General features: G+C 40.9%; 3 protein-coding genes across 5 annotated transcripts; all 3 read left to right on the forward strand.

Moving 5' to 3' along the window:
* Window positions 1-809: 809 nt before the first annotated feature.
* Window positions 810-2,842, forward strand: dnase1l1l (deoxyribonuclease I-like 1-like). Its single transcript, XM_030733592.1, has 8 exons — window positions 810-860; window positions 936-1,171; window positions 1,259-1,345; window positions 1,423-1,541; window positions 2,074-2,186; window positions 2,344-2,501; window positions 2,589-2,685; window positions 2,762-2,842. Exons 1-8 carry the CDS (start codon window positions 810-812, stop codon window positions 2,840-2,842), a joined length of 942 nt encoding a protein of 313 aa, XP_030589452.1.
* A 245-nt stretch (window positions 2,843-3,087) lies between these two features.
* LOC115783422 (midasin) lies at window positions 3,088-6,144 on the forward strand. 3 transcript variants are annotated; one of them, XM_030734237.1, is made up of 7 exons: window positions 3,088-3,208; window positions 3,298-3,477; window positions 3,590-5,281; window positions 5,383-5,449; window positions 5,549-5,618; window positions 5,713-5,832; window positions 5,918-6,144. In XM_030734237.1, the coding sequence occupies exons 2-7, from the start codon at window positions 3,438-3,440 to the stop codon at window positions 6,032-6,034; spliced, it is 2,106 nt and encodes a 701-aa protein (XP_030590097.1). In that variant the 5' UTR covers window positions 3,088-3,208; window positions 3,298-3,437; the 3' UTR covers window positions 6,035-6,144. The 3 variants fall into 3 exon arrangements, with proteins under 3 accessions (XP_030590097.1, XP_030590099.1, XP_030590098.1); XM_030734239.1 differs by having other exon boundaries at window positions 3,620-5,281; XM_030734238.1 differs by having other exon boundaries at window positions 3,088-3,110.
* A 1,682-nt stretch (window positions 6,145-7,826) lies between these two features.
* On the forward strand, window positions 7,827-10,904 carry LOC115783445 (emerin). The gene is made up of 6 exons (XM_030734265.1): window positions 7,827-8,144; window positions 8,264-8,362; window positions 8,892-8,923; window positions 10,538-10,563; window positions 10,694-10,732; window positions 10,823-10,904. Exons 1-6 carry the CDS (start codon window positions 8,063-8,065, stop codon window positions 10,887-10,889), a joined length of 345 nt encoding a protein of 114 aa, XP_030590125.1. The 5' UTR covers window positions 7,827-8,062; the 3' UTR covers window positions 10,890-10,904.
* The last annotated feature ends 681 nt before the right edge of the window (window positions 10,905-11,585 follow it).

Below are 11,585 nucleotides of genomic sequence, written 5' to 3' on the forward strand. Positions count from 1 at the left end.
ACCACAGTGTACCCATTGTCTGACAGCTGCCTCCAGCAGGATAACACTCTCTGTCACAAACTTCCCCCCCCCTTTGCTGCTACATGCACACACAGTTGTTTTAATGCTGCTGAATAAATATAGTGTTTTTATACTGCAAATAAAGTCCTCTTGTTTTAAAATTATGGTTTGTCCATTGTACAATCGGATAAAAGGCCTCTCCAAACCAAGCTCCCGGGCTGAATTTAAACCCAAGCCCACCCCTGTCCACAGCACAACTTAGAATCACAAATTAACCTTATATCTTTAGACTCCAGGCGGAAGCTGGACAACACATACATACAAAAATTAACAGACAAGTTTTGGTCAAGTGGATTTAGTCTGTAGCCCCAAAGACAAAAACAAACATTTTGTCCAAAAATAAAGCTGCTGCACTGTTAGAGGTGTTAAAGGTGTAAGAGACACACACACAGCATCACATTGCAAGGCTGCACCAGTCATCAAAAATGTCTATTTAACAGCACCGTGTGGTAATTACCAGCTGCCAGACTGGCAGGATGATATGTAGCATTTTCTACACACATGTTCATGAAGCGGACAGACGTGGCACATGACCGCATCTATTGTGTGATTACACTCAAACTTAGAGACAAAACCCACTCAAAGCTGAGCTCTCTGAGTTGGATGGTGTCATTGTTCATTACGGTGGTTTTAACTGTTCCAGATAAAGCTCCATTCTCAATAGGCACTGACGCAGCACATCCACCACACATCTGCAGCCCCTGCCTCTCACCCACGTTTACCTGCATGTTCCCGTGGTCACTGGAGAGATGGCTCGCTGCTGGCCTGCGATCAGTCTCCCGGTGAGAAACGCACTGAAGGTAAGGGGGTGAAGATTTCTGTAACTATTTCTAAATGTGACAAGTTGGAATTTTCAACCTTTCTTCTCCTTACAGAGCAAGATGAGGACTGCAGGGCTGCTGTTTGTTGTGGGGCTGTGTTTGCTGGATGCGGCATCATCCCTCAAAATCTGTGCTTTTAATATTCAGAGCTTTGGAGAATCAAAGTCAAACAACAAGAAGGTCATGGGGATTCTACTGAAGATTCTTTCTCGGTGTGACTTGTGTCTTATTCAGGAAGTCCGAGACTCTAAAGGAGAAGTAATACACGCTTTGGTTAAGAATCTTAACAGGTATAAGTCCTATGTGGTGAATTTTTTGTCCGATTTCATAATACAGACTCAACAGCAGCTCGAATTTTAATGTTATGTTATAACCAGATTTGACAAATCCAACCCCTACTCTTATGTGGAAAGTGAAAGGCTGGGGAGGAAGACCTATAAGGAGCAGTATGTCTACATTTACAGGTAATTTATGCTGTATACACTATTACATTTCACCCATTTGTCCCTAACATCCTCTACTCTCCCATCACCCCCAGGAGCAATGTGCTGAAGGTCAAAGAGCATTATCAGTACCCTAAACTAGAAGGGAAGGGGTCCAATGAAACTGATGTTTTCTCCAGAGAGCCCTTCATCGTCCGCTTTCACTCCCCTGCTACATGTAAGAATAAAGGGAAAAACTGTCACTACTGCACACTAGTATCCCAAGTATGATGTGGGGTGAGGTTACTAACACCTTACATATAATAATCTGACTGAGAATGTATGTCTGCTGGGAAACCTTGGATCCTGCCATCCACGTGGATGTTACTTTGATACGTACGAACTACCTAAGCACAGTTGCAGACCATGTGCACCCTTTTATGGAAGTGGTATTCCCTGATGGCTGTGGCCTCTTTCAGTGGGATAATGTGCCCTGCCACAAAGCAAAAATGGTTTGGGAATGGTTTGAGGAACAAAACAATGAATTTGAGGTGTTGACTTGGTCTTGAAATTCCCCAGATCTCAATCCAGTCGAGCACTGGTGGGATGTGCTGGACAAAGTTCATGCAGTCAGAAACTTTACAGAGAAACTGCACTTTTGCTGAATTTGGATGCCGGAATGAAAAATATGCACTCAGAAATTTGTTACCTCAGACCGGATTGTGGTCCACTGTGATGTGTTATATACTAACTAAGTGTTTTGTTTTCAGTGGTGAAGGATTTTGTCCTGATAGGGCAGCACACCAGTCCAAAAACTGCCATGAAGGAGATCGATGAACTGTACACTGTCTTCAAAAGGATATCCAAGAAGTGGCAGACAGATGTGGGTTGAACCACATTATTATCAAGTTTTTGTAATTCTCTTTTCTTTATTTATTTATATCTTGGTTATTCATAATGTTGTTCTCTCTCATTTACATATCTATGGGAATTTTCACATTTTTAACACTCCTTTACTGGCTTGTTTTCATTCACGCCAGAATGTGATCATCTTAGGGGACCTTAACGCCGGCTGCAGCTACATCACCACCAAGGGATGGAGAGCCGTGCGCTTGAGAAGTGACCCCAAATTTCACTGGCTAATTGGAGATGAGCAAGACACCACCGTCAGGGAAAAGACGCACTGTGCCTACGACAGGTCAGTGGTTGGAATGGCACCACTTTTTGCACATATGATGATAACTGTGAACGTTTTCTTATGTTTAACTCTAAAGTTTCCTCAAAGGATCATTGTGCACGGACCGGAGATTATTTCCAGCATAATTCCAGGTTCTGCTCAGCCCTTCAACTTTAGAGAGCATTTCCATCTAACCGAGGCAGAGGTAAACCCCTGAAAAGAAAGAGTTCAGTTTGATACTTAACTTTAACTTTAATTCTGTTCTTTTATTGGCACTTTAGGCTCTTGAGGTCAGCGACCATTTTCCTGTAGAAGTTGACCTGAAAACCAACCACCGCTACTTCCTCCGCCATGAGCTGTAAAAGCAATCATTAACAACCTTTTTCAGCTTTAAACCATTTTACTTTATTTTGATGAATGGATGAAGTGAACCAAAGAAACCCAGTGTTATATATTTTTTTGTTTTATATATATAATGATGAAAAAGTGGCACTGCACTCCTCTCAGTTGCACCAATAAACCTGAGTTGTTTCAGCAAGAAGGAACTGCGTGCTTCACTGCTGGAGTTTAGATTCTGCCTCTGAAACTAAAACCACATCAAAGCTGACATCATTTCATGAGCTCATGAAGGTACGTTCCTGCACTAACACAAAACACAAAACATTACTTTTGGGACTTCGCTTTCCAGAGGAACCTGAGAAATCATCTTAAATCTTCCTTCCTTGATGGTAGGCTCACATCATGTGGAGAGTCGATGTCGTGCATTTGGCCAGATGTTTTAGTTTTAACTGTGTAACTTCTTCGGTCTGTTTGACAGGAAACCGCTTGCAGCAACAAGAGATGAGAGTTACTTCGTGCTCTCTTCCTTTCTGAGACGAGAGATTATCTGTGGCAATGCACTAATTTTTGTCTTGATATAACATCTAAAATAAGTTGCTGATTTGTCTCTTTGTAAAGATGGAAGGTTTTACTGATCTCCTTACAGATGCATTTTCAGGTAAGAAATATATTTTGTGGGGTTTGGATTTTGTTTTGAGGTGGGGCTTTTTTTTTTTTTTTGGTATTTATATATACACATGTATTTTACTTTTTTTTTCATTTTACAAAAGATTCAGTTTCAGATGATGCTGTTGTTACAGAGACATCCGTTCCATCGTTCCCAGATGAAGATTTGGACTTTGAGAATTTGCATTTTGATGAAAAGTCTGACAAAGACGGGACAGAAAACTTAACAACAAACAAAGAGGTGGCACTGCTCCAGGAAGCAACAGGTGAAGCTGCAGCTCTGTTTGAAACCAAAGAGACCGCTGAAAATGTTTATGAAGAGCAGTCAGATGGTGAAAGCGATGAGGAGGATTTTGAAGGTGAAGGGGTCGGTGCCGTAAACGTAGACAAAACACCAGAGGAGGACTACTCAAGCTCAGATGGAGATTCTGGACAGGAAAGCTCCATCACTGTAGATGATGATGAGGATGAGGATATAGGAACAGCAGAGACACCAGGGGATTTGCTGATGTCAGTTCGTTGCAGTGATGAGTTCAACGATGGCAATAAGGAGGACGAGATCTTTGCAGAGGGACAACCTCTGGCCCCAGAGGATGCTGAAAGCCCTCAAGTTAGAAACAAGGAGGGAGGTGAGGCTGAGAGTGATGAGGATGTGTCCTATTTGAAAAGAATCCCTGGACAAGGCGATGAGACTGTGATAAAAGCAGCAGAGACGGAAGAAGACGAGCAGGAGAGCGAAGAAGAAAAAGAAGAGGACTCATCTGATCCTGAGTGTGAGGGCATGAAAATCGAACTGGAAGAAAATGTTACTGATCAGCCCTTTGAGGAGGAGGAGGTGGAAAATATTTACAGGGATGACCCTGAGGAAGGAGGTTCGGAGTTTCCCCGCGTATCCTCTCAAAATCTCCAGGATCTCACCGGCGAAGTTGATAATGGGGAATATGCTGAGAAAATGAAAGAATTCTCGGGGGACGAGCACCAAGAGGCAGGTGAGAGCTTTGCAGATTATCCCTCAGACTTTTCTTCGTGTGAATATGCAGAAGATGGAAGAAAAATTCAGGAAAGCAGGTCAAATTTCTGGCCTGGTGCATCTGAATACAGTTCATATGCACAGGAAGATATGACACAGATGGGCAGCGCTGAGGACAGTGATGAGAAGGAAGACGGGTATCTGTACAGCAGAGATCTGGAGATGGATGCTGAGAACTTAATGAGCCTGGGCGTGGCAATTGGAGAACAAGTCAGAAGCAGCACTGCCGTGATCAAGTTTGACAATGAAGAAGAGACAACTGAGAGCGACTGCAGCTCCAGTGATGATGAGGCTCATAGGTGCCTTCAAGTTCTTATAAACAACAAGCAGCCGGTGGACAGTCAGATTTATGCCGAGAGCAGCTCTGATGACCATCACATCTCAAACAACAGAGCAGATCAAGCAGGTTTCCTCAGCTGGGACTTCGATGTGTTAAAAACTGATACCTTTCTGGCTGAATACCTGTTAAGCACAGAAGACATGACAGAAACACCTCTCACAGATGTTAACCAGCACCCCACAGAATATACAAGCAGCTACTCTGATGCACAGAGAGAGGTTCTCAAAACCACAAGCCCTTCCTACCAGGGATCCCTCGATGATAGCTTCTTCTTCAACAATGGTGTCGAGGCCTCAGGCATCACCCAGCGGGGACAGCGGGAGGAAGAGGAGTACGAAGAAGACAGGAACTGGGAACAAGAAGAGAAGAGAATAAAAGCTTTCAACGATTTTTATGGTGACGGTGACGAGGAGAATGGAAGAGAAGGTGAGTGCCGAGGAGACAAGTCTCTAAATATAAATCAGAATAAGTTCAGTTGCATCCTCAAAGTGTTTCCCATAATTCAACAGTTTTGTGTGTGTTTTTAGGGAGGCAGATAAAGGTGCAGTTTTGTGCAGAGCCATTGTCTCAAGTTATTCATTATGAAACTGACAGGTAAGCAGAAATCCTGATGTGTAAATCTTATTTTTCTTAAAGCAGTAAATACTACCTGTCCCAACCAAACTATGCGCCTGCTTCCTCTTTTCCCTGCAGTGACAGAGATTCACTCAGCAGCTCCACAGACAGCGGGAAGGAGGACCTGAGCTCTGCAGAATCATCTGACGTAAGAAAATCACCTTTTGTATGTGGAGACATTAAACAGCCTGCACACATGCACATAAATGCACACACTACTTAATTGTTTTATTTGTGGCCAGGAACCGAGGAAGCCTGACGTCACCCTGCAAGTGAAACCTGTTTGTGACCCTCCCAAAACTCAGCTACCAGAGAACACGCCAGACCTCAGCAACACACAAACCTGCCCAGAGAAACACAAGGTGTGAAATCACAGCTCTTTTCTGAATATTCACTGTGTTTGATTTAGTTATTTTAAACTCACCGTCTTGTACTTTGCTCCCACAGGGTGCCAGCATCATGAAGCTGATACTGACATTGGCTCTGGTGACAGTGATGGGACTGCTGATGTTCTGGTTGGCTACAGATCAAGGAGAATGGCTCAACCAGGTTTTCTTCTTTTAGGGCTATGGAGACTCCTTGGTCATTAAAATTGTTTATATGCTTTCACACATTTGTAAAGAACATAAAGTCAAACATGTGTTGTTGTGCATTTTTCTTTTTTTTCTTTTCTCTTTTGCTTAATAAAGAGCTATGTTTGTTTAAAATTATGCTAAATTGCATAAATTATAGACAAGTCCTAAAAAAAAGTGATGCACACTGAACTGAGGTTACACAAGCCTTCATTTTTTTTTAGTGACTACAACTGAGCCTGGCATATATTGAATTTAGTAGAACTTAACTTCAAGATCTCAGAAAGAAATACTGTAGAGCCTTTCACTGCACGGCCTTTATCTCCACAGAAGTTAGGCAACAGTTAAAGCTGGACATTGGGCATAATTTTCAGGCTGTAACCCTGTGTCCTACTGCAGATTCATTATGTGAAAAGTGGTGGTGCACAAGAGCTTAAACATAATTCTGTGCTGGATCATTGTTTTTCACAGTGGAAAAAGGTGTTCTGGCTATTTTACTCAGGTAGAAGTTATAATTCAGCATTTTTATAGTGCACAAAATGAACAATTCAAATATATTTAAGGTACCTAAAGTAAACATATTTATTATGCAGAATGGCACTTCTCAGAATCATATGCATTATATTTTAGGATAATAATCATTGATCATTGTTGTGTATGTAACTTTAATGTCGCAGAGGTTGGTGATTTTCAGTACTTAGATGCTGCTGGGTAGTTTGATCTATAATAAATGCAATTTATTGGCAAAATAATAAGAAATTAAAGCGTTAAAATGAATGCTATCGCTTAGCAAGTACAATATTTGCATTAAAAATATAGTAGACTAGAGACAGAAAGTAGTATAATGTAGAACTACTCGGTAAAGTACTTCAGTACTGTTACATTCCTACTGGTCCTATCCACACATGTTTACATTGTGCTATTTAGAGGGCAACAGTCTTTTCCCCCAGTTTAGTCCACACACGGGCAAAATACAGCCCAGCAGGATGTATGCTTTTTTTTAAGTTTTTTAAGTAAATAAAAGTCAGCATCATGCTTTAATTAGAAAAATTATTCTACTCTGTTCTTATTTCCATGTTCAGACTATTATGCAGACAGGTGGCCTTTCAGTTGTTCCTTTTGAGCAAAATAATGCACAGTTTCATGGCACAAGCAAATAACAAACATTAGTTAAATCTTAATCATTATCTTAATCAGTCATAACTCAGTGGGGCAGGTCTGTGCTACACCAGTTTCAAAATTCAAATAAGTACTCAAGAAAAATTTGAGCTGATTTATATTCATGAATATAGCCTGCGTATTTGTTTCTAATTGGTGTCTGGCAATATTTAGATTTTCCTCACTCATTCACGCAATATTACAATTTTAAATATGTTTTATTAAAAATAAGCATTTAGGTGTACTGTGACACAAAAAGTCTTCATTTTCTATCAGAAATTCTTTGTTTTTGAAACAAGAACCTATTTGTCGACAAAATTCATGCATTTAAACTTAATTCAGCATTACGTGTATCATGTTAAAGTTTAACTCTTCAATGCGTGGCCCTTCGCATCTTTTTTGTCAAAGACAGACCGGCCCTCTGAATAAAAATAAAAAAATAAAAAACAAAAATTGTTGCCTACCGTTCGGTCCTTTCAGTCTCGGTGGTCTTATTAATCTCAGCCCACCGGTGGCGCTGTTTCGTTTCTAGAAAGAAAATCGACTAAAAGGCAAAAGCAAATAAACAAAGAAGAGTTCCCCAAACGGAAACGGAAACATAAGTTTTAGCAAAAGTGCGATTTTTTTAAACATTTGGCTCAACAAGCGAGGGCGGGGTTTAAAGTCCCTCCACCTTCCCGAGTCAACATTCGAATACGCACTCTCCGCCGCGGCTCCTCCCGCCTACTCGTACGCTAAAACGAGCGCTCAGCCATAACCGTGCCTATTTTCTTTTTTTGGTAACTGAAACTAACTGCAAGCATAGCGTAACCGAAAGGAGAACACGCAGAAATAACACATTTCCAACTAAACTAAAGCTAAAATGTCTTCCCTGAGTAACAAGTCTGCGCAGGAAATCAGCGAGCTGCTCGATGAATACGGGATAAAGCACGGACCTGTGGTCGGTGAGTGGCACAGATTCAGCTGTTTACTCTGCGCCCGTGTTTGAATCGGCTTCACAGATCTCTCCTACCTTTGAAGTTTTACCTGTAATAAAGATTTACCGTGTCCTCCTTGCTCACAGAGTCCACCAGAGGTCTGTATGAGAAGAAGCTGAAAGAGGCCATGGCCAAAGGCAGAAGAGCTAAACCATCACCTGACAAAACCTACTACAGAGAGGAGGGTACAGCTCACATTTTCAGTTTTCACAGTAATTTGTTGATATGTCTGAAATTTGTCCTGTGTCCTTTAAAAGGCCGGCAAAAAATGTAGAAAGTCTTAATTGTAAAGGATTTCTGCACGTATTTATTTGTGTATTTCTGCAGTTGTGTCTGTGTACATTTAGTCATGTATTATATACCTTGGTGCCAATAAGGTCCAAAGTCCTAAGCTCATTTAAAGCAACTGTTTGTCATAAAATAAAAGTTAATGTATGAAAATATGAAACATGAATTTAAAGCAGTAAGAGTGAGGGCTTCAAAACTTATTTGTAGTGTTTTTATGTATTTAATTGTTTATTTCAGTATTTATATGTTTACATTTAAGCCTCTCTCTTTTTCAACTTCCATATAAAAAAAAAAACTTTAGCCTATCAAAGCTGTTACTGTTGTGTTTAACTGAGGATGCTGCTCTGGTTATTCACTACAAACTTGATAGAGAATTGAGAATGTGCAGGAAACAGTGTAGTGAACGTGAAACTTGTTTTCTTTCAGAGGAGGAAGTCACCTATGTTTACAGAACACCAGTAAGTATCTTTTCCACACTCTCCCCAGAGGCCCGTACTGTGAAGCGAGTACAACATACCCTGGGTGTGTTCTTGTATGGGTATGTTCCTGGATTTGCTTAGCCTAGCAATGAGGATAACCGGTCAAGTTAACTCGTGGTTTAACCTGCTCGTTCACACATAAGGCGTGGTGCTGGCAGTGCCTCACCAATCACAGTTGGGGATAAATGTACTGGCAACAAGGCAGCTGATTTTTCAAAGGAAGATGAAACTACACGAGGGGAAAAAATATGACCAGATTAAACACACAATACAGACTGGAAGCAACACGACAGTGTGTGTGTGAGGAAAAGCACTGTAGATCAATGTAGTATTAACTGTATGTGCTTTAAGCACTGTGGTCAGGAAGACTGGAAAACTGCTATATTAATAAACTTCAACCTATTTTAAGCCTGCAAGGAAGCTGGTAAGAATGCTGACTCTGAGTTAACAGACTTCTCAATTTCACAGCTGTATCATTAAAACATGGGAGAATCTGATGGATTATGATCAAACATTTAATTAAATTAATGTTTGAAAGACTTAGTTTGCAGCTGAAAGAATAGAAAACTAAGTCTAAGAGTCCATCCCAGCTGCCATAGGGCAAGAGGCGGGGTGCACCCTGGATAGGTTGCCAGTCTATCGCAGGGCTAACACAAACAACCATTCACACTCACATTCGTACCTATGGGCAATTTAGCATCACCATTTAAACTTAGCCCCACTAAGTGCATGTCCTTAGACTGTGGGAAGGAACCAGAGCAAACCCACACAGACATGGGGAGAATATTCAAACTCCACTGGATTTGAACCCTGGACCTTCTTGCTGTGAGGCACCACAGTCAAAGAGTAAAGAATTAAAAAAAAAAAACAATTAAAAAATAGCCTTAGTCTACATACTTAATATAAGGTCAGCAAATACAGAGTCTGTGCTCTGTTATAGGATTATATATTAATCCTTAAAGACCAACGAAATAGTTTGCTGCCAGCAAAAAAAAAAAAAAATGACAAAGTTGTGTCTAAGAATCTGTATTTAATATTTAATATTCATACAAAGATTTTAGATGCATTTTTTTTTTTTTTAAGTGAAAAAAAACTTTAGACCTGCTCCCTCTCCAATCACAGAGGCCTGCGGGATCTTCCGGGAATGGTGATGCTAACTGATCGGTCAGTATGCCGTGATTTCATACCTGCTGATCTCTAATCTTTTCAGCCCAAATTACCATGGCGATCTACCCCGGTAAAAAGAGAACCACCTTCGTAGTACTGAAAACCCAGCGTTAACCTGAGGTTACCTGGATAAGAGGAAATCCTCCTTCGTAGTACGGGCCTCAGGTTGTACTCGATTGCATTGCTCTGGAGTTGAAAGAGAAATTTTGATTCTAACAGCAATGTGTTAGTTGTACTTATACCTACAAAAAATGTCATGTGTCTGACCTGGAATAAGGCTACTCTTTTTTATTTTCTTTTTTCTGAATGAAGAGTGCATGCCCTGCAAGAGCTAATAATGCAAATAAATGCAAATGAATAGATAGATGATTTATACCAACGCTGATAATACTGAAGTACTTACTTACTCTGGTTTCTGTTTCACAGACCAGGAGTGAAGCCTTAGGTGACAGGTCAGTCTTCTCACAAATTCCCCACCATTACATTAACTCACTTTCTCCTGCTTTTCTCCTGCTTTTATTCAGTAATTTAAATGAGCTAAATTAAATCTGAGTTAGTAACTGCTGTGTTTTGTCGATCTAGTGGGGCTTACATGAGGTCAAGACCAGATTATCAGCCTGAGTAAGTCACAATCATACAAACTGTTCTGTTGTTGTTACTGTTGTGAGAAGCACACAAAACCTTCACATACATCTTTCACACTCTCTACAGGACTTCTTACTCAAGCTACTCAAGGTCCAACCCTGAATACAGTGGAAGGGATTATGGTAACGAGTAAGTATTTTGTATTTAGGATCATACCTTTTTGGCCTTCCGCAGACAAACTTCAAAAAGTTGGGCCATTGTGTAAAGTGTAAGTAAAAACAGAATGCAGTGGGGTTTTTTTTTTTATTCAAAATATATTAACTCCAGTTCGATTCTATCTTGGCCCGGGCCTCTCGCTGTGTGGAGTTTGCATGCTCTCCCTGTGTCTGCGTGGGTTTCCTCCGGGTACTCCAGTTTCCTCCCACAGTCCAGAGACGTGCAGTCACTCTAAACTGCCCATAGGTGTGAATGTAAGTGTGAATGATGTCTGTCTCTCTGTGTTAGCCCTGCAACAGGCTGGCAACCTGTACAGGGTGTACCCTGCCTCTTGCCCTCTGTCAGCTGACCCTGAACAGGATAAGCGGAAGAGAATGGATGGATGGAGATTAACTCCTCCCAGTCAGATATAGAGTTTGAATGAACTGCAAATCACTGCTTTTTTTTTTTTTTTTTTTTTCCTTTCAATGCATCTTTTTTTGGAAACAAGAATGTGTGATACATACTTCATTTTTAAGAACCTACAGCTGTTTCCACACATGCACAGCAGCCCCAAATGTCTCTAGACATTACACAATAAAGGTTCATGTGAGATTTGTTTACCCTCCCAGCTCTTTAATACAAAGTCTGCACCGTGTCCCATTGTGCGTATGTGAGAGTAGCACAGGTAATC

Source organism: Archocentrus centrarchus, chromosome 7 (assembly GCF_007364275.1).
Source record: "Archocentrus centrarchus isolate MPI-CPG fArcCen1 chromosome 7, fArcCen1, whole genome shotgun sequence".
NCBI classification, from domain to species: Eukaryota; Metazoa; Chordata; class Actinopteri; order Cichliformes; family Cichlidae; genus Archocentrus; species Archocentrus centrarchus.

Coding starts and splice junctions, on each gene's coding strand:
- dnase1l1l (XM_030733592.1), top strand. CDS start 810: ATGGCTCGCTGCTGGCCTGCGATCAGTCTCCCGGTGAGAAACGCACTG. Junction 2,187..2,343: donor CCAAGAAGTGGCAGACAGAT/GTGGGTTGAACC, acceptor CATTCACGCCAG/AATGTGATCATCTTAGGGGA. Junction 2,686..2,761: donor TCCATCTAACCGAGGCAGAG/GTAAACCCCTGA, acceptor TTGGCACTTTAG/GCTCTTGAGGTCAGCGACCA.
- LOC115783445 (XM_030734265.1), top strand. CDS start 8,063: ATGTCTTCCCTGAGTAACAAGTCTGCGCAGGAAATCAGCGAGCTGCTC. Junction 8,363..8,891: donor AACCTACTACAGAGAGGAGG/GTACAGCTCACA, acceptor GTTTTCTTTCAG/AGGAGGAAGTCACCTATGTT. Junction 10,564..10,693: donor AGTGAAGCCTTAGGTGACAG/GTCAGTCTTCTC, acceptor TTGTCGATCTAG/TGGGGCTTACATGAGGTCAA.
- LOC115783422 (XM_030734237.1), top strand. CDS start 3,438: ATGGAAGGTTTTACTGATCTCCTTACAGATGCATTTTCAG. Junction 3,478..3,589: donor CCTTACAGATGCATTTTCAG/GTAAGAAATATA, acceptor ATTTTACAAAAG/ATTCAGTTTCAGATGATGCT. Junction 5,282..5,382: donor CGAGGAGAATGGAAGAGAAG/GTGAGTGCCGAG, acceptor GTGTGTTTTTAG/GGAGGCAGATAAAGGTGCAG.